Source organism: Ochlerotatus camptorhynchus, unplaced genomic scaffold, assembly GCF_037179485.1.
Source record: "Ochlerotatus camptorhynchus isolate MF236.1 unplaced genomic scaffold, CSIRO-AGI_Acam_v1.1 ptg000569l, whole genome shotgun sequence".
Classification (NCBI taxonomy): domain Eukaryota; kingdom Metazoa; phylum Arthropoda; class Insecta; order Diptera; family Culicidae; genus Ochlerotatus; species Ochlerotatus camptorhynchus.
In genome coordinates this window covers 1294225-1317287 of record NW_027041050.1, presented here as the reverse complement: position 1 = coordinate 1317287, position 23063 = coordinate 1294225, and the positions used below count along the sequence as shown (strand labels likewise).

Here is a 23063-nt window from a genome sequence, read left to right as displayed (position 1 = left end):
ACGTTTTGCGTCCATTGCTGCAATGGAAGCGCTCTGCCCCCGATGGCGTAGCTGCCATACAATGAAACCACTGGAAGCGGCTCCAGTTCTGATGGAGGAGGCTTTTTGGATAGCGGAAGGTAAAATGTTTATAGTTTTAAGATGTATTGTATAGTGACCAGGAATCCTCGGCTCTGTAAAGTTAATTCGTTTGAGCCTTATCAAATAAATTAATAAATAACAAGAAATGTTCTGACATTTGCAGAGTGTCTAATAGATAATATCATTAGGTTCGGTTATTGCAGTTAGTTGTAATGTAACGAGAAATGTAACATCAATATACAAATATTGTGCCGCAAATAGAAAAAAAATACATATTGGCTATAAGACATTGGTATGCCATGGATTGAACTACATCGTTGCTTTACGTTTACGTTGCGTTTTAACGGAGTAATTCATAGATTGTATACTGGCAACAGTCATGAATCTACTTTAACGTTCTTATTCTAATTGCTTTAGGAAAACTGTTTGGGAGTGAATAGCACACCAATCAAAGTTCAGAATAGGAAAAGCATGACAATTAGCATTGCCGGCCACGCCCATCTTCTCCATTACGGGGAAAGGAAGGATATTGTTGATGAAACATCTACTTAACGGGAGACTAGTGACTCACCGACGTCCCCATAGATGCTACGGAGCTGGATAGTTGGGTTGGGATTCGCTTAAGCAGGTGATGTTACCATAGTAATTATTTTATTTTGAAGGAGCCTGGGAGTAAACCACGATCTTCTACTCAGTAAGCAAAAGTGGCAGCCACCAAGCTAGCCGAACTCCTCAACTTATATTTAGCGACCTTGGTAAACAAATTAAGAATGCTGATTGAAATATAATGTAAACAAATAAAACAGAAGAGCCTTACCCGAATCAAAGATAATACGTATTCATTGACAATAAAGTTTACATAGGTTAAAGTAGAAAACAACAACAATCTCATCAAATCAGTCCAAGTGACCCCGTGGCAAGCAGCTATTTCACGTGTGGTGTAGCAGTTCCAATCATAGACAGCCCGCCTTACGGGGATCATTTGTCTGGCCGGATTTTGTCGATTGCTCACCCGAGCAGGAACCGATAACTTTCCGATAACATATGAATATCTTAATGTGGTATGATACCTTATTTTGGTATGCTTTTGTTATAAAACCTCGTTTTAATATTATTCAGTTATCAAAATATTTTGTAAAATATCAAATAAATATCAAAATAACAAAATGTGATCCTTCAGTCTTTAGACAATAACACCTCAAAGAGTTATTGTGTTGGTATTAAAAAACCTTTCAAATAACAAGTTATGGTATTCTGGCAAAAAGCGTCTCTTATCCGTCAGTTATTATAATAACTAAATTCGTTATTAGTTCTTATACGTAGACATTTTGAGGTATTATTTTTGGTATTTTACCTCTTATGTCAACCTCGTCAATACCATATTAAGGCTGCCAGTACAACATCACATTTAAGATAAGACATAATCAACAATAGCACGCCACAATACTCGGTTTGCGGCTGCCGCTCTCCATCCTCGGTTAGGGTGCTCCCGATGAAATTGAGAGATCGACAGTTCCACGTGCCGAGTTTCCAATCGCAAGTCCTATTTCGTCGCTGGGGTCATTGCCGTTGGTCTCGATTCGTATTCCTCTGTTGCTGATTTTCCGTAACAATGTTTTTTTACGGTTGGCTCGCAGGGCCTGACACCAACCCTCTAACTTTTTGGAGGACCAGGGTGCACAGTTGTGCTTAGAGTCCTTCACTGGCTTTTGGACGTAGACACTGTTGTGAGCCGCTCCTCCTGGAGAACAGACGCTCAAGCTTGTCGAAGCAAACCCTCCCTTCCCTTCCCTGTCAGCTTATGACCAAAGTTCCCACCGGGGTTGGTTACCCGATATTCCCTAAGACTGCTCACAGTTCCCGGCCGGTACCACGGTGAGGTAGGGATAGGAGTTGCTGGAAGCAGCTAGTGACCTCAATGGGATCTGTATTGCGCATTACCCAGCATTTACCGACAAAAGACACACTACTATAGCCTTAAAGCATCAAGAACGACCTTAAAAATCGTCAAATTGAAACAACATCATCCTAAAACGCCGAAATGTATTTATAAAATTATAACGATATGTATAACAAAGACAAATCAGCATTGAAAATTTAATAATTGATTTAAATGCAGAAGAAGCATTCAAAGTGTTTTTATGTTACTTCATACGCGAAGTTTGTGATTTTCAGAGTTGGTTGTTTTAGTTTGATAATTTATTAGTTAGAGAGTACGGCAGTATGAAAATTGAATAGAAGTTGAAAATGAGCGAAGAGCCATTAATGCGACAGTGCAAGTCAAACGCACACTCTTTGCCTAACCCGTACGATGTGCGCGGAGATTTGAAGTATGCCTGTAGATTTGATGTAGAATGATCCATCATCCAGGCTAAATTCCATTAAACATTCCTGGCTTAATGCCAAAAAGGAAAAGGCTCCCCCTATTGTTGTAACCACTACCGATTTCCATGCTCTACGCAAAGAACTTTTGAACTTCGTTCAAACGTCTTCTCCAGTACCTTACTGAGAAGCAAAACACATTTTTTACTTATGACACCAAAACTGAACGTCTGTTCAAGGTTGTCTTTAAAGGTCTGCCCAGTGGTGAATCCCTGAATCTGATCAAAGATGAATTAACCAAATTACTCGAAGTTGAGCCTGTCCAAGTAATCAAAATGAAAATGAAATCCCGTCCTGGCGATTCGCGCAATGGGATTTCTAATGATTTTTATTTAGTTCACTTCAAGTCTAGTGAACCTTAAGGCCTTAGAAAAATTCAGAAAGACTGGAGGAAATTGCCAAAGCCTAAATGCATGAATCGTGGTTATTCCTCTCACGCTAAAGACGACTGTCCTGTGAAGGAAGATCTTAAAAAATTTAACTGTCCAAATTTTGGAGAAAAGCACAAATCTAGTTCGATCCTACAATCTCATGCTAAGCGACGTTCCACGTTCCCGAAGAGGTACTAATTTATCTGCTGTTAACAACGGTCAGCGAGAAACAAATTCTACATTGGTATCCGTAGGTAGAAATATCACCCCTGTTTCAAATTAATAATCTATACCTGCTCTTCTCACTACTAAAAATATTCTGCGAGTATATGGGGCTACCTATGCTGCACTTGCAGCTGGAAGAAATCAAAATTCTAGCCAATATAATTCTAACGGAAATTTTGATAATTTTGACTTACTGATCGTAAAATAGAAGTTATACAGAAATCATTAATTTACATGATTACTGATATGCTGAAAACTAACTACATGTTTGATGCTTTTCAAACTGGAGCTAAATTTGCAAACTATATCGTCATGAGTTTGAAATTTAAATTTAAATGAAATAAAAATTTAAATCATTAAATATTTTAAATTGGAATGCTCGATCTCATAAAGATAATAAAGACAAGTTATTTAACTTTTTGAGAGTTCATAACGTCCATATTGCCGTTATTGAAACGTTACTAAAACCTGATAAACCCGGTGATGGCGTTGCCATCATTGTTCAAAGACGAATCAAACTTCAAATTCTTTCTTCGTTAGAAACCATGGGTTTTTGAAACTTTGGAAGTTTCTGTCTAAACAAAATTTAAACAACTTAATTTTATAGCTGCCTATTTGCCTTTCCAATGCGTAGGCCAGTAAAAGAAGTTTCTCAAAAGTGACCTGCAGAAACTCACTCGTCATAGGTCTTAATTCTTCATTATTGGTGATTTTAATGCAAAACACCGCTCATGGAATAATGCTCAAAGCAATTCAAATGGTATTGTTATGTTTCATGTTTGTTATATAGGTTATTAAACCATTCAATATTCAAATAGCCCAACATGCTTTTCTTCGGCGAGAAATCCCTCAACTATTGATTTGGTCTTAACTGATTCATGTCAACGTTGTAGGCAATTGGTTACCCATGCTGACTTCGGTTCTGATCACTTTCCAGTAACTTTTGAAATATCCCAAGACATAATCCCAACAACTCTACTTTCAATTACCATTGGGAGCAATATCGAACATTTATGGAACATAACTTCGATTCAAACATTCCTTTGCAAACCAAAGATGAAATTAATTATGCTCTTGAATCTCTGACTACTTCTATAGTTGAAGCAAGAGCTGCCTCAGTACCAAAATGCGAGGTTGAATTCGATTCAATTATAATATACGACGATCTTCAGCTCTTGATCCGTCTGAAAAAATGTCCGTTGGAGGCAATATCAAAGAACTCGCGATCCTGCCATAAAAGTTATCTGTCGGGATTTGCAAAAAAAAATAAAAAGTGACACTCTGCCTTGAGGAACACAACTTTTGAAAATAATGTTTCGAAGTTAGACCCGAGTTCCAAACCCTTCTGGAAATTTTGCAAAAAGCCTATTCCAGCGCTTAAAAAAGGTGCTAACATTTTCAGCTTGGGTCTTACTAGTCCTATGGAGAATCAGGTTGCTCGGGATCATCTCAATATTTTCTCTCGTAAAAATATTTTCGATGAATTGGACGAATTAAGATCTTTAACTACAAAGTTTCATAATAGGAAAGCTCCAGGTGATGATGGAATTTTCTATATCCTCATCAATGAACTCCTAGAGAGTACCTTGTCTTTCTTGGTAAAAGTTTTCAACAGATGTTTCCATTTGGCATACTTTCCTGATAAATGAAAAAATGCAAAAGTTGTTCCAATTTTGAAGCCGGATAAAAATCCAGCTGAAGCTTCTAGCTACCGTCCAATAAGTTTGCTTTCTTCAATAAGTAAACTTTTTGAAAAATTATTTAAACTGGAATGATGCTTTACATCAATACGAACTCAATTTTTGCAGATGAGCAGTTTGGATTTCGCCATGGAGCATTTCTAGCTCAAATCGTTAAAAAAAATGTCAATTTTGTCTCGACCCCTTCTGATTTGAATGAAACATTGCTCACGTGTTCGCTGCTACTAATGGTTGCATTTTTCATTTAAATATGATTTTTTCCTCCAGAGTAACTTTTGAAAAGGGCGTATTAAAAAATTGATTATTTTTTATTCAAAAAATCATAACTTGAAAACTATTGATCTGATCAAAACGGCATATGAAAAGAAGTTTTAGGTAATTAAATTATCTTTAAGGAAAAAATACACTGAAAGAAAAAACTTAGTAAATTAGTATTTGAAAAACGTAAAACGATGATTATCTCAAAACACCCCCCCTTCGATCTTTATAATTTTTTTTTTCAAGAAAACTGAAAAAATGCCCTAATATTTGGTGAAAAGTGTATACTGGTAACTTTCTTAAAAAAAAAATTATAATTTTTGAAATTTTTGTTGGTTTTTACAAATTGGTGAAATTGCATATTTTTTAGTAAAATAGTAATTTATTTAGATTTTACGCATAATTTTCAAAAACATTGCATATAAAAACTTTTTTCCTAAGGCCAGCCGTTCTCAAGTTAATGCAAATTAAAAAAATATAGTTATAACAATTTTCAACATTTTAGGCCATTTTCAAATGTTCGTCGAGATGTCCAGCAACGAGATTTTATTTCATGATTGCATATTAAAAACCAAACAATTCATTCTCAGATATGGTAGCTGTCAGACTTACCCGTTTCTATCTAGAGGCAGCGGAAGAGAAGCACGTTGATGTGGTCAAATGAAGGATTTGTTGAGATAAGAAACAGTATATATTTATTTATTATTTCATTTTACAACTCATATTATTTGAATACATTGAATTATTTCGGTGTATCGTTTGAATTAGAGAATATTTTTACTGCAATTTGGTTGTTTGAAACTGGAATATAGCAATGATATTTTCGAGTTCCAGGAATTGGTTTCACTTTCTTAAAAATTGGATCAAATTCCGTGTCAGCCTTTTTGTATTCTTCCGTAGAAACATAACAAAATGACATTTTTGTTTGAAGATCTTCTTTACGACTATTTGCCCAGTCGTACAGTTGTTAAGGGTTTGTTATAGGGTGCTCGTGTTGCTTAGCTAAACTTGCTCTGGTTGCCATTCTCTTAAGGGTACCGCCAATCGCATCACAATGACCTTTGCCGTGTGAAGTTGCAAAAAAATGCCATTCAATTTCTACATTATGCTTATCTTTAAATCCACAAATGCTAGCAAAAATTTTTATGTTTTTGTATTGTGATGCTGCTCCATCTGACATAAAAATACACTTTTGGACTGTTATTTGCAACTTTAAAAATTATAATAATTTTGAGATAAACAACTGAACTGCTACTGTGTCATGCTTTGAAATTGATTTTGATGGAGGTTTACAACACTTGAAATTGTTATCCATCGTAAAAAACTACTTGCTTTTTAACTTGAAACGCTAAGAGAGATGAACTGAATGGAACAGGTGAAGATCGTCCCAATATATATATATATATATATATATATATATATATATATATATGTAGCAGAATAATTACAATGTTGACATTATACCTATCTTCATTAGGTACAATTGATTATAGCAAACTTTTTTAAGTGTGAGTGTAAGAAGCCTCCACGGGGTGCCTTTTTATGTAGTTGTGATATCGCGGGATGAGCTCTTAAGGTACAATATGGTATACGTCAGAGAAGTACCTAGAGAATTTTTCTCAATTACAGGTTTAATAACATATTTGTTTACCTGTTTATATTTTGAGCCTCTGTTATGACATACACAATTCTATCCAGGTATACAACTAATAGAGGACAGAAAAAAGGCACATGAGTGGGTTTGTTGATTATTTGGGTATATTTGAGAGTATTTACTTATAAACTTGTTTCTTTTCCGCTGCGTCTAAATAGAAACGGGTAAGTCTGACAGCTACCATATTTGAGAATGAATTGTCTGTTTTTTAATATATATTCATGGAAAAACATCTCGTTGCTGGACATCACGACTAACATTTGAAAATGGCCCAAAATGTAGAAAATTATTATAATTATTTTTTTTAAATTGCATTAACTTGAGAATGGCTGGACTTAGGAAAAAAGTTTCTATATGCAATGTTTTTGAAAATTATGCGTAGAATCCAAATAAATTACTATTTTACTAAAAAATATGCAATTTCACCAACTTGTAAAAACCAACAAAAATTTCAAAAATTATAATTTTTTTTTTAAGAAAGTTACCAGTATACACTCTTCACCAAATATTAGGGCATTTTTTCAGTTTTCTTGAAAAAAAAAATTATAAAGATCGAAGGGGGGGTGTTTTGAGATAATCATCGTTTTACGTTTTTCAAATACTAATTTACTAAGTTTTTCTTTCAGTGTATTTTTTTCCGCAAAGATAATTTAACAACCTAAAACTTCTTCTCACATGCCATTTTGATCAGATCAATAGTTTTCAAGTTATGATTTTTTGAAAAAAAATAATCCATTTTTTTATACGCCCTTTTCAAAAGTTACTCTGGAGGAAAAAATCATATTTAAATGAAAAATGCAACCATTAGTAGCAGCGAACACGTGAGAAATGTTTCATTCAAATCGGAAACACTCATGACCAACCGGTTTGCGTTTTGGGCTGGAAATGCTCCATGGGCATTCAACTACTCATCAACTCTTAAGAGAGATTTAATTCATTCAAACAAATCTGAAGGCCACTCAACTGGAGTTGCTCTTCTAAACTTAGGAAACGCATTCGCAGTTTTTGGCATGAAGGTTTGATTGCTAAATTGAAAAAAGTTTAATTTTCCACTTTATATTATGAAATTAGTTCAAAATTATTTAACTGACAGAACTCTGCAGGTAAATTATCAAAATTCCAAATCTGAACGACTACCTATCAGAGCAGGAGTTCATCAAGGTTGCATTCTTGGGCCTATATTGTATAACATTTTCACTTCGGACCTCCCCGATTTGCCTCAGGGATGCCACCAATTTTTGTTCGCTGATGACACAGGCATTTCCGCTAAAGGAAGAAGTCTTCGTGTTATTTGCAGCAGACTGCAGAAAAGTTTAGATATTTTCACTTCTTATTTACAAAAATGGAAGATTTCTCCCAACGCTTCCAAAACTCAATTTACCAATATTTCCACATAAGCTTAGAGCTTCCTCTTTGAAACCTAGTATTAGTCACATAGTCGCTGTGAACGGAGTTCCGATTTCTTGGTCAAGTCAAGTGAAGTATCTTGGATTAGTACTTGACCAAAAATTAACTTTAAAAAATCAGATTGAAGGCATTCAAGCCATATTTAACAAATATATAAAATGTGTGTTTCCTCTTATAAACAGGAAACCAAAGCTTTACCGGACGAATAAACTTCTAATATTTAAACAAGTTTTTAGAACGGCCATACTTAATGGTATGTGGTCTAATTGAAGCACTTCAAAGGATTCAGAACAAAGTTCTGAAGATAATTTTGAAGTTGCCTCCCTGGTACAGTACTACCGAGGTACATAGAATTTCGAATGTTGAGACTTGAGAACAAATGTCCAATATTATAAATTAATAATTTCAGTCAAAAATCGTTGCAATATTTAATTGCTGTAGTAGCTCGAGCACCTAGGTTAAAATGAAATGTAATTTATGTTGAATTTTTACCAAATAAAAGTTAAAAAAAGCTTTAACTTAACAGCAAAAAATTCTGAATTTTAATTGTGATGTAAACATTGATTCACGTAAACATGAATTTCATTTCACACAAAGGAGCAACTTCTAAGCTAATATGAGCTTTTGTAAACAATATTTGCAACTTTTCATGAAATGTATCAGAACTATACACGATTTACAGTGTTAACTTAAATGATATGTGACGCTCCATTTATGTGCATCATATTGAACAGAAATTTACACTAGGGGTATTCACTATGCGCATCGTAAACATATACAGTGTCGTAAAAATACCAGGGTCCATTGGAGTGTAATGGAAGTTTACGCACTTACGAGGCTGTACACGTTTACGATGCACTACTTTTTCAAACTTACGGAATTTACGTATTCTCGACAATCTAAGCAGCGTCCGCACTTCTATTAACATTTTATCAGCGTCACGTACAAGTATGACGTGTTTGTTTGTTTAAATTTATCTGCTGCTTGCTTCGCAATCCATTCCAATCGACAGAATTGTTCAATACTGTTTGAAAGCGCGTTTACCACATTCCAAACTGCTCAGGCAACCTTACAATTTGAACTACATGCAGGGCTGGTAGTGCTGATGCGATATACTAGTAGTGACTTTAGTAACTAAAATTACGGAAATAGTGACCAAATAGAGACCAAATAGTGACCAAATAGTGACTTTTAAATAATAAATAAGTAACCAATAGTGACATTTATATGATGACTCAGAAACTCAAATAAGGTTTAATATTCAAATAATGGTACTTAAAATCACACTTCATGAATGTCTCTAATTATATCGAAACTCTCAACGGAATCTCCTATAAAGAGCATTTGAAGTGATTCGAATAATTTATAATAAATATAGAAAGTAAAAAGCGAGCTTAAAACAATTTTGAGGAAGGTACTAATCGGGTAGAGCACCCCTTTTACCAAACTCATCAGTTGATGAGGGATAGTGAGGGGTGTTTCACTCCGCCACACTGACATGTACCGTCGATCTGCGGAAACAGTTCTATCAATTGTTTCACACTCCAATCGCCATCTGACGTAAGCACCTACCTGATTGCTCTACCTGTTTTCGTACCTTCCTAAAAAATGTCCTTTGCTCGCTTTCTACTTTCTATATACAATTTTCACACTACCGTACTACAACGGAACTATTAACTTTATACTTTCATCTCCTCATCTATCGTATAAAATGTCCACTTTAAGTCTGATATTTGAAGTTAATCATCTCCAACTATGTAAATCGTATGTTAATAATTCACGCATGAATTAATAAAACATAATTAGGGATGGTCCATTAATTATGTCACGCAAATTTGGCCCATTTTCAACCCCCTTCCCCCCTTTGTCACATTTTTTGTATGGACCTTAATTTTTTTTGTATGGCTCGTCGCAGTTTTCAAAAACCCCCCTCCCCCCTAAATGTGTGACATAATTAATGGACGACCCCTTAGTTAAAGTAGATTATATTTGATTTTTTAATTATTCTTCCAGGATTTCCATGAAGATTATTCCCATGAATTTACTTGAATTCTCCTTTGAATTTACTTGAATTTATCCTTAGAATATCCATGTAATTAACCTCAGAAATATCATAAATTTCGGCTTAGAATAATCTTGGACTCCTCCCCTGAATTATATTGAAAATTCAATTCGTATTCTCTTCAGAATTTCCTTGGTGTTTTCTCAGAATTCTCAAAACAAAAATCCATCTCAGAATACCCTTGAAACTCTTCGAAGAATTCCTTTGAGATTGAACCCCCAAAAGCCGATTGCAATGGAATTCTTCTCGGAATTCGAACTCTATAGAGTTCTCTTGGAAGTATCCTCAGAAATCATCCCAGAATTCTTTTATAACTTCCTTAGTGCCAAGTTCTCAATTTAAAAATGTTGTTGATATTCTTTTCCATTTCACTCTATTTTAGTTGTGAAAAAGTGACTTTAGTGACTTTTTGGTGTGACAAAGTGGCCTGCTACCAGCCCTGTACGTGTTAACCAGCTGTTATATTTTAGGCAACTCGAAATCAGCCGCATTTTTGTAGTGCATATATTGCAATTAAAAACACATCTGGCATAACAGGATTGACCAGTCGTAAAAATTTAATCAGATCTAAGGAATCATTTTGACACATTCAGAGAAGTGTTTTGATGGGAAAATACAGTGAAATTAACGTTTGAATTTTGGTTGCTTTTTCTTTCCTCTTACTTGTGTTTTATTTGCAACAAATCTTATGGGTTGCTTGTTGGGGCTGCCACAACACCCTGTCAAAACCGCGGGGAGCAGTTATTCAAAAATAACCTAAGTAACATTTGCGGTTTTAACTTAGTTTTGAAGAGATTTACAACGCTAATAATGGACTTGAAGACCTTAATAAAACCGGAAGTGTTACTTGGAAAGCTAAGGACTACTAATTGGGGCCTGCATTGGCTTCTTCTTTCATACCAGTTATAAAATATCTTCTTCATATTGAGGAAAAATCTATATTTATATCTGGGTTTTTCGTCGTTTTGACCCAGTGAGCTTTCCTTCTTCCTTCTAACTATCCTGATGGAGTAAAATGAGACTCTATCCTTGAAAAATAGTCTAGATTTCATTATTTCATTTTTGATTTGATTTGAACTAATTTTATCCTTTATTTATCTTAACTGAGCCTACATAGATTCTAAGATTATTTTTAAATCCATCCGGCGACCACATAATGCAAATCTGTAATAGAATCTTACATTTCCCGGTTGGGTGTGGTGACAGCTTCATCTTGATTCTTTTAATCAACGTCGGCCTCTGTGTCGAGCAATCGAGTGTCAATCACCGACGGACATTGACATTGCCGGCAATCGAATGCCACCCATAAACAAATGGGCTGGGACCAACGGGGTTACTTCTCTTCCGAAGGAAGACGTGACCAGAGATTGTTTCGCCTCTCAAAAATCCCAACGAACACTGATTAGATTGAACTCAGACACACTGGGGTGAGAAGCAGTCACGCTTACCCCTACACCAAGTCAATGGTTACAGCTGACACCATGTTTTGCGGTAATTTGTAAATATTGTTTTAATAATAGACCCATGGCTGACTTTGGTGAGTTCTACAATGGGTTGTCCTGCGCTTATGTCCAATAAGGAGGCTGTGAAAACGCCATTTTCAGGTGCTAAACAAATACTGGATAAAAGGGTGTCAAAGATTTGTGGTTATGGCATGACCAAACACTCCCGGGTAACTAGCTCAGTAGCATGAGACCCCTGAACTGTGTCGCAGGGCCGGCATGTTACTGGGTATTCGGAGGAGCCACGCGGACAAAGTATGAAAACAGGAATATTCACATTTTCTATAACCTTTATGTGCCCTTTTCTGTGGCGTGTGGGTGTGGGTTTTCACATATATGTGGCGTGTATGCTAGGGTTTAAAATTTGCACTGTACTCACTGCTGCAGCGGCGTCGCGTCGCTGGCGTTGGCCCACACTTGCGACTGGAAACTTGCCACGCGGGCTGCAAACAGCGTTTCGTTGGGAGAATGGCGGATATGGTGGCGTTCATCAGCCATATACGGCTCAGCAGACGTCGCTGGCTCGTTTGGCTGGCAGGCGTCTTCCGTCGTTGACGACATTGGCTGACCGTAGCATGGCCACCTTGGTCGAGCCGAGATGAGACCCTCCTTGGCAATCAAGGCCACCGGCCTGAGGGAATCGCCCCTGATGGACGATCGAGGATCATTAGCGATTAGGCTTTGAAGCCATCTTGACTTCCGAGCCGAGCCGTGTAAGACCGTTTTATTTTACGGTACGAGGTCCTGAGGTGTACAAAAGCACAAGAGGTCCTATTGTAGGGTAATATTTCCGTCAGGTTGGCTGAGAGCAATAATTTAAGCCTATTTACCTGAACGGAGGCAGTTCTTCCATCCCGAGTCCCTAAAAAGGGGGGGGGGGGGTATAAACCATTTCACTGCACTTCACTATGGTCTTGTTCACACGGACGCCTGTTTACTTCTGCCTAATTTTTCATATCTAAGATGGCTCTCTTCAATCAATTTTGCCAATCCTCTTTTCAGCATATGCGCATCCATTTTTAGCTTGAGGCTTCGATTTTCCTCCCTTTAGTATCGTTCGAGTGTTTTTGCAGCGATACTAACGCTCTCGCTTCTGTCTTTTATATTAAAATACGTGAATTTTCCAAACAACAACAACTCATACAAACGAAAATCCACGGATTGTAACCAACTGGTTACAGATTGACGGAATCCATCCACTTCACTATTTCTGGGCTACTAATCTCAACATCGAGTATTTGTTTAGATCTGAAAATTATACTCGTTGCTTAATTTTCTGCAGCAAACACTTATACCCCGTTCACCCTACAGCCTACATTACGTGATATGGAGTATCTTAATATCATAAATTTAATCATTAAGAAAAGACGTAGCATGTTTTTGACCGATTTAAGACCCCCTCCTCCCCCCTCGCAGCGTATTTTTGGTATGAAGATATGCCATTTCTGGAGTCCTTTTAGATTTTGTCGTATGTTATTTTTTCAAGTTAGAGAAATGATGTGTTTGTGTCGTATGTAATATTGAGCTATGTTTTAATCGGTTGGCACGTACGACAAATAGTTTTTTTTTTTATGAGAAAATTAAACAGAAATGTAGCGGGCCCAAATTTTGCTTGTAGGAAGAGTAAGCAGAATAGTTAGGAAAGTACATTTTCACCAATTTTATTTTTATGTAATGAAATTAGAATTTTTTTTTTTTGAAAAAAAGTGCATTACATTTAAAAAATTAAAAAAAGGAAAATAATACCACGTTAAACATAGGCATATAAGTAGATCTTCGGATGTGGACCCGAAAAAAGACGAAGGAAACTTACTTCACTTCTCAAACTCGCATCGCATTCAACAACTCTCAGAACAACAAATGTGTCATCCTCGATAAGCTTCCTGACTGCTCCATCAGGCTGATCTGTCAATTCAATCGGTTGAAACCGTACCACTAGTAGGTATCAGTTTCACAACTCATGCCACCAGTTCAGCATTTGAGACTTCCCAAGAATTTCGTCAAAATCACACATGCGTACCGAGTGTCGGAAAGATATAAACACCAAAAATCCGAGCGTAACAAAAAAAGAACCTTGTCAGGAAGCATCCAATAAAAGCCACTTTGACGGACTAATTGAAGACAACAGCTCTTAGCTTGACACTGTGCTGCTGAAAATAATTACACGGTCCATATTCTCTACTCCACTCTCATTCTGGTAAAACTAAAAGCCACATGTGGCGGTTTAACCCATATGGAAATCTCACTCAATCGTGGATTGAATCGCTACTGCGCTGATTCGGCAATGAGAACCCTTTAGGAAGTTTACAAGCTTCCATTCAGAGGAAACCACAAACAAACCAAAATCACAATAATGTGCAAATCATAATCCTATAAATCATTCCTCTTTGTTCCGGGACGAAAAAGCGCATTGCTGACGATGACAAACGATTCGGTGGCCTCGTAATTCTTCAAAGAGTCCCCCGAAAAGTATCCCCAGTTTAAAAGGAAGACAATGAAAAAGCCCAAAAACTGTTATAAATAACATTCAAATTAATTGCTGCCAAGGGAGCACACACTCAAAAAAAAAAAGACCGACGGTCAAACAAACGAAGCAGCGACAAAAAAATTAAAAAAAAAACACGACAGAAAAAGGACAACTCCCTGGTTCCCGGAATCTCCGAATTTATATCGATCACACACCATAATTAATTGGTTTCGAATCTACCGTGTGTGTGCCTCTGGGTCTACCTGACTGGATCCGTAGATGTGGGAAGCTTCGGTCTGAAGTGTAGTCGGAAGAACCGGAGGATAGGAATCCGAAAAATTGACATGTTTCGTTTCTCTCATTCAATGCCCGTCTTTCGTTTGTTTTTTTTTTGTCATTCAACTCGTCGAAAGATTTCGGAGGACAACAGATAAGAACGCTAATTAATAGATTTTAGATACATGAGTTTTATCTTGACGATAGTTCCGAGGGGGCGAAGACGCGCGGTGACAGAGGAGGTTGGTGGATCAGGTAGCTTCTTCGAACCAGAAGTGTGGGAACCGCGTTCGGAAGGTGTCGGCAAAGAAGAGCGAACGCACTCGCTTAATAGGCCCAGTTTTGAGCGTTCGGATGCTGCTTGGAGTTTTATGAATTTTCGAGTGGCTTAATTAACTTGTAATTAGCCCCCTCGAGAGGGCGAGGCAGTCGGCATTGGGCTTGTTCATTCATGAATCCAGTGTCCGGTTTTGTATTTGGGAAAGAGAAACAGTAAGAAGAAGCTGTGCACACAGTAGTCATTCAAGCTTTGGGGCAGTTTGTTTTATGGCAGCCGGGAGATGTGTAATTGGCTTTGTCGGAACTGGAATCGCCTTATTCCGGATTGGCCGGGAAGTCGTTATTTGAGTCGATGTTGAAGTTGTAACTATTAGAAACACGGATGAAAGTGTTATTCTACTCTCTCTAGTTTTGACCTGATTCCAAATAGCAGGAAGTTTGAAAATCGAACCAATACCACCACCAACAGCAAGAGGCGATAAAGTTCACTCCTCGAAACACACTCGATTCACGAAACAAAAAACAATTCTATTTACATAATTCCCCAATCTAAATTCTCCAATTTAATTAGGCATTTGGAAGAAGGTAAAAAACATGCCCGGGACCCCATTCGGTGTCGGTAATTAGTTACAGTTTGGTTGACTAGAAGGAATGCCCTATCATTAGAGTTGGTCGGAGACGATAGAGAAAGAAAGGGAGAACGAGCGAGGAATTCATCCCACGAATACAAACTATCGCCATTTTACCGGCGCTCTCGATCCACGCTCGATTAAGACATTAGCGTTCCAGCTAATTAAAAAGCGCACCACCATCAGCGGCTTAGGTACGTATCCAGCTGTTGTCCACTCAGGGTGACATTTGAACACTAATTAAATATACAAATTTGAGCGGCATCGTTCGGCCCCAACGCTGCGAAACCAACGGAATTAGAATCTAATTGACCCCACTCGCAGCTCGCACGCGTACACCCGAGGGAAGTCAACGACCTACGACGATCGCCAATAGTAAAAACACGCACTAATAGCTAATGACACTCACCTCCACCTAATTGTCCCGATCCGAAACCCTGTCCAGGGAACAGACCGGGCGGACCGAACGGAGGCATCTGTCGGGCTGCGGCCGCTGGCCATGGCATACCACCACTCATGCCACCCCATGCCGCCGCTGCTGCTGCCAGGGCACTGAACGGTGTCGGTCGGATAGGAACATGTCCAGCGGCTGCCAGAGCCGCCGATTGCTGCAGGAGTGCTGGGGAACTTTTATCCGGTAGGCCCGGCTGTGAACTACTGTTTTCATTGTTGATATCCTCTATGTCCACTATCGAGTCCTCCTGGTTCGAGTCGTAATCATCAGATTCCATCAAGCTATGTGGAGTGTCCGACCGGTCCAAATCATTTTTGAGCGATCCGCTATCATGGGCCGATCGGGGGGAACTGCTCGCATGGGAGAGATTAGCCGGCAGCAGCACTTCCGTAATAGACGTCACACTCGATGGCGTCTTAGGCCGCGTATCGGCCAACAGCGACGCCACACTAAAGTTACTGATCCGCGAGGCACTCTTCTGTTGCGCGGGAACCGTCGGGCTGGTCATCGCCATTCGTATCGGAGTTACAGTCATTCCTGATGATTTTAACATAAATCTTAGCTGTTCTCGTTCTAAATGTTTCCACACATCAGCCAATTCGGTATTGGTCAAACACCTTGCACTTCTATCCAATATTTCTTCCCAAAGAGGATCTTCCAAAACACTCGCACTGTTTTTTCGTAAAATCACTGCGCTTCTCCGTTTGTTTAATCTTCTTAAAGTGTTACCATCCAAGAAGCAATTTCACGCAATTTCCCTCTTTCTGACATACACAACACCCGGGGTTGAAGAAAATCGATAACTCTTATCTCCCGGTACACGCCACACGATCTCCACTGCTCACTACTACACAACAGACAACGACATCGACGGCAGCGGGTGCGACAACAATTGGACACATCGGAACAAACGCTACTCTAGGCGCAAACAACATAAAACTAGGAAACGACGAGAGCAAGGGATCTTCGATCAACTTCGATTGCGTGCGTGCGGTTCTACGACTGTCATACAACTGGCAATCAACCAGTTTGTCCACCACTAAGCCAACCAGCTTCAAACAGGCCGGTTCTCTGCCACCACAATCACCAATACACACACGCAACGACAACAACCGACTGCTGTTGGCTTGGAAACCCGATTCGAAAAGGGGCGGAGTCACGCTTTCTTAGATGTTCTCCTCTCTTCTTCACACCGTTTGAACCAATCAACGTTCAGTACATAAGCCTCCTCGTCGGGGACGTTCTGTCTGTTTTGGCTTGATCTCACCTCGCTTTGTCTCGCACCCTGCCCGCCTGGAACAACCACACAACAAAAGCCAGCAAATGAAGTTGTTCATATTTTACGATTATGTCCCTGGTTGCTTCCCTCTCTTCCAATTCATATGCAGGCTGCTGCTAGCTGATGGTCTGGCTGGTTTTCCCTTGCAGTTGTCGACGACGGTGACGGTGTTGGTGTTAAACTTGGCGTCTATTCCACTCAGCACACTGCTCTTATTTTCTGCGCTATGCACACGTTCTGTGTGTTGGTGAAGCTGTCAGTCTTCTCTTTAGGGAGCGCGAATTCAATTAGCTTCTCGTTTCTCGGGTCTGCGGCTGTTCACGTCCGCATCAGGCGCGTGAGCTAGACAGAGACAGCAACTCCCAAACCAACGAGCAGATGAGTGAAACCGGGGATACACGATTATATTCAATTTTCATTCCATAATTTCTTATTTACTGTGTAATTAATTTTGGACAAAATAGTCTCTCTTGGTTTTCCTTCACCTTCCCCCACCGTGTGTTTCCTCCAGCGAACCGGACACAATCGGGTGGTAATTCTCCTTATTTCAGCTCATTTTATTCTTGTTAATTTTTAATGGGTTCCAGGCACAAACCAGCAGAATACGCACAAAACGGAACGATGTGGTTCCTTCGGACGACGGTGGTGGTGGTGGTGAGTGAGTGATAAGCACTTTTTGCTGCAGAGAAAATTTTTGGCATTCTCCCCTTCTATCGTTTCTGTCGCTTGAAGGGGTCACTTTTAATAATAATTTTCAGGCCTGGAATAATTGAAGATTTGTCCCGTGGGTAATTGGTGGTGCTACTTTTGGAAGTTTTTCGTGCTCTGCTTCGTGAGCGTTCTGGGTGACAATTAATTCAGCGAATTATGTCTGGTGTGATTTCGTTTCCGAGGATGGTACGTGGTTTGAACATGAAGCATACAAAATTAATTATTGGACGTTGTAGTCTCGTTCGTTGGCCCCATTCTTAAAATTGCAGCTGAAATTGGTCTATGCTTTTGATTATATATTTAGTAGATCTACAATTTTACTAATAAGTATCCAAATCCTGGTAGCAGAAATTGTTCATAAATTATCAGCTATCTGTAATCTGAAAATAATAGTGCTGTGAATCACAAATAAGTTTCAGGATTTGATTAATTTTATAGAAGGAAGATGTGTTGGAAGATAAACACCGACAACACCATGCAAATTTATGTTATTTGCTTTTAAAGTGTTTGCATTGAAACATTAAACAATATACTGAATTGTTTACAACTTTGCTGAAGGTTACAGCATTAATTTATAAATTATAAATTGGAACATGTACCGTTACGATTTTAAACTTTTAGCTGTTGGTGGACGAGAAAAGCAAATATTTCACGAATAACATTTGAAAAGGATATACGGATAAGAGCTTGTTCAGTGTTTTATATCAATATATACCCACATAAAAGAATGGACATTTTATTTATTTAATACTGGAGTGTTAATTCTAAACAAAATAGCTTAATCACCAGGGTAAGTGTCTTACCTATAGAAAATGTACAAACATATCCATGTCATCTAGATTCATCATTCAAGATTCCATCAGAATCAACTAGCTGAAACAACTTACAGTCTTGAAAGAATATTTGAATTTTTAAACACTTGGAGATGCTCAGAACGTGATCAAACTGAAGTCTTGAAAAAAATGTCCAGAGAATTTTACTAATATCTTCGTCTACATGTAGATCTTCTTAATATCTCCTGCAGTCTAGGAAGGATGTCTGAAAGAATATCCCGTATTTGATACAACGTTTCCTGAACGTCTACAAAACTCCGTAAAGTTTTTCAAAATTTAACGAAGTTCCCAAATCTTCCAAGAAGTTCATTGAGCTTTTTTGAAGAATGATCTCTGACAAACTGCAACGAAGTTCCCTAAGCTAAAGCAAGAATCCAGCTTTTCAAATCCTTTGAAATTTCTAAACCTTCTACAAAGTTTGATGCACTTCTACGTTCCTCATTGATTTTCCACGAAGTTCTACGTATGAATTTTTTTTTGAAATTGTACGTAATTCCCTGAGCTATTCCAAGCTCACGAGGCTACAAAAAAGTTCCCACTTCTACACAATCAACTGAACTTTTCCAAAGCTCCCTGAGTTTCTACGAATTTTCCTGAAGCTTTATGAAATTCCCAGAATTTCTACTAAGTTTTGTTAATTTTCAAGATTTTCCTTGACCTTCTTAGAAGACTTTGAAGTTTCTTGAGGTTAGAGAAAAATCCCTGAACGCTTCGTCAGCTTGTAGAGCTCTCTAGAAATTGAGAAAAGTAGGCATTAATAAAAATCAATAAAAATAAAAGGTAAACTTTAAAAACACCCAAAATTCCTGGAGGGAAATAGAACATTCTGGAGGGGTCCTGGCCCCCTTGGCACCCCCATTAGCTACGTCAAAGCATGCCGCGAGAAGCGTAGTCCATGTTATGGTTTCGATTTATTAAATAGGTAAGGTAGGCTAGAAAAGACAGCATCATGGTGAGAGAATCTACCATGTTGTGCCCGTCCACTGACCTTTTTTAAGATCAAAATCAGATTCACATAGTTAGTAAAGGGATCGTGCATTAATTATGTCACACTTTTAGGGGGGAGAGCGAATTTTGGAAACTGTAACGAGCCATACAAAAAAAAAATAAGGTCTGTACACAAAATGTGACAAAGGGGAGAGGGGGTTGAAAATGGGCCAAATTTGCATGACATCATTAATAGAACTTCCCCAATCTGTTTTTCATAAGCATACCTTTGCTCTAATGCAATGGTTATTATCATTGTAGAATAAAACATGACAAACAATGCTGTTAGAATTGATTTCGAGAAAAAAAACAATGCCACAGTGGTCCAGGAGGGTGTTTTCAGGTACAAACTAAAAAAAGTGCATAAAGGTGCAGTTTAATCAAGTTGACGTCTTCAGACAAGTTTAGATATGAAAAAAGGCGCATCTGATGAAGAGGTTGTTCAAAATTTAAATCCCATAGAACAAACAATAGATTTTCTAACTCTTTTCTATGCAATTTAGAAAAGTAAAATGTTCCACAAAGTTGTAGATCTTATCATTTTCACAAACTTTGCTCAAAACGTCAATGGTTTAAATCGTCGTTTTCATCGGAATATGAAGTATTTTTTAAGGAAGGTTCCATCAAATCGTTCTTTTAACCATAATTTTTTGACTACGTCTGTGACTTCCATATGGGGGTACACTTTGTGAAAACCGAAAATGGAACATGTAACAAAATCATGAAAAATTTTGAACATTAATAACTCAGCTGTCCATGAACCAATTTCAATAATTGTATCACCAATCGATCAGAACATACAGGGTGCGTGACGAATTTTTGCAGTAAATGGCATATTTGAGAAAAAATACACCAGTTAGTTATTCTAGCAATGAATTTTGTGCGACATATTTTTCTTTCGCAACATATGGAAGTTGTAAGTAAATTTATTCAAAAAAAATTGCCTTCCCTTTCGACTACTGTAGTTAGACGCTTCCGGAAACTGCAGTATGCACGTTTTAAAATGTTTCGATCCATAGATGTCATCACTACCTTGATTTTAGCTTTTAGCGACTTAAGTGTGGTGTGAGGGGTTCTATTAGTATCCCGTTGGACGACGCCCTATACAAAATAATCCAACGGATTGATATCGGGACTGCTTGGGGGCCAAATTTTTTCCTCCCAAATTTACGAAATATTTTCCGTAAGCCATTTCTGTGCTTTATTAGCAGTATGAGCAGGTGCTCCGTCTTATCACTTTTTCAAGCCTTTTTTTAATATTATACACTGTTCTTTCAGACACATTTACCGACCGAATTATTTCTTTCATGCATACTCCGGCGCGCAACAAAGCGACATCGGCTGACAGATTGCTCTCTTGTTTCGACATCTTTACGTTTACTCAACATTGTTTGTTTAAATCTTACACCTAACAGTATAAGCTATCCAGTGCTGCCAAATATATATACATCATGATGCACAAGCATGAGAAATTACTATTTGAAACTTACTGCAAAAATTCGTCACGCACCCTGTATGTCATTGACGAAGAGAATAAATAAAAGTGGTCCTAAATGGGAGCCTTGAGCAACTCCTGAAGTGACATCAACGGGATTTGATGTCTTTCCTTTGTATTTTACTATTTGATGGCGGTCAGTTAAATATGATTCAAGCCACTTGAGGAGTGTGTAATGAATTCCGATTTTTTGAAGTTTAAAAAGAAGCATGGGTATGTCAATTCGATCAAACGCTTTGCTGAAATCTGTGTACAACACTTCTACATGCTTTCCGTGATCCATTGCATTCAAGGAATAATTAATTAATTCGAGCAAATTTGTAGTTGTTGAACGGCCTATAAAGAAGCCATGTTACATAGTAGTTATTCTTCCTATTTGCGTCTTATAAAACCATAATACCAATGCGGAAAATGGACAGTGTCTTCTGGTATTTTCTTAACGAGTATCACTCCATTATCGTATCGCATGAGCTCCATTTTGCAGCTCTTCGTTCACTTTTACTTTGTTGACTCCATAGTACCGGAAAAGATATACATCCATTATTAGTAATGCTGTGATATAACCACAACGGGATGGCCATTCAGAATGGTTCAAAGGATGTAAAATGAGGGAACATTTAAATTTAACACGGTTTAAAGTATTTGAATACAACATTACATTTGTTCACTAACAATTAACACATTTTTTTATATGTTATCCTGCCTAATTTCTGGAAGAATTTACAGGTTGCATTTTAGGATAACGGAGGAGGAAGGGGTATAACAATAAAACATACATTAAGCGTTTCTTTGTTCTCCAATTTGGAGGACAATCTTAACATAGAATAATCATGCATCATCATTATGTACTTTACAACATGTTCGATAGGATGTTTCCTGAAAGAAAACAACGTGGACTTCTTCACGCATGATCTGCCATCGAGCAAGCCACTGAAGGTGGTTTTGCGTAGATTACCGTCGTTTGAGGCGGCTGCGGTGAAGTCCGAGCTGGAGCGGCTTGGGCTCCAACCTGAGGCCGTGTTCCAGATGAACCGGCGTTCCATCAACAATACCAGCTTCAGTGACCAGTTGTTCCTGGTGCACTTCACGAAGTGATCCACCAGTCTTGCGGCTCTGAGATCCATAATCCGGGACCTGTTTCAGTTCATCATCAGTTGGGAGCATTACAAACCCCAACATCGTGATGTTACGCAGTGTATGAACTGCCTCTCCTATAGCCATGGCAGCAAAAACTGCCATATGAAGACAAAATGCGGCAAGTGTGCTGGAGCTCACTCAACTGCGTCCTGTGAGCAAGTTGATGACATAGAGCCAACGTGTGTCAACTGCGGTGGAAACCACCAAGCGAGTGGAGTTCATTAATATCCATCGGAAGACTACAAACAACACCCAGGTTGGTCGCTTCCGTAATCATCGTTCGCCTCCTGTACCCAGCTCTCCAGCCCCGTCGACATGTTCCGAACCTAGCCCCGCTTCCGCTCAACAATAAACAAGCCAATCCTGCGAGTATCCAAATGGTTCCCAAAAGTCGGTCATTTGAGCATCGTCTCGCTTCTGCTGCAGCGCAGCCAATTTCAGGTTCATCCACCGCCCCTGGTTTGTCATACGCTGGTGCTGTCTCAGGTGAACCTGTCGCCGATTCTCCGTTCACCTCGGAGGAACTTGTGACGCTCGTGGCCGAGGTCATCATCATCATGCGCACCTGCAAGACTCGATCTGAACAGATACATGCTGCCCTGTCCCTTGTCACTAAGTATGGTGAAGCCATCAAGATCGTAAATTGGAATGTTTGCTCCTTGAAGAGAAAAAATATTGAGTTTGTTGACTTTCTCAACGAACGGCACATCGACATAGCCGTCATCACCGAGACTCACTTGAAGCCCGAGCTGAACGTCTTCCTTCCCGACTTTCGGCTTGTAAGGCTTGACCGCACCAGCTCCGGGGGAGGGGGAGTGGTCATCGCTGCGAGACGGAACATCAGCTGCCGGCTACTACCAAGCTTCCAGCTGAA

The 23063-nt window shown here is 38.6% G+C and overlaps 1 protein-coding gene across 2 annotated transcripts in view; it reads right to left on the bottom strand.

Moving 5' to 3' along the window:
• Window positions 1-16767, bottom strand: part of Dr (Drop) — a 75267-nt gene extending 58500 nt beyond the window's left edge. For both annotated transcript variants that reach the window (XM_065236699.1, XM_065236700.1), the window contains exon 1: window positions 15703-16767. In XM_065236699.1, the coding sequence (XP_065092771.1) occupies window positions 15703-16300 (598 nt within the window). In that variant the 5' untranslated portion in view covers window positions 16301-16767. The remainder of the gene's footprint in view (window positions 1-15702) is intronic.
• Between the last annotated feature and the right edge of the window lie 6296 nt (window positions 16768-23063).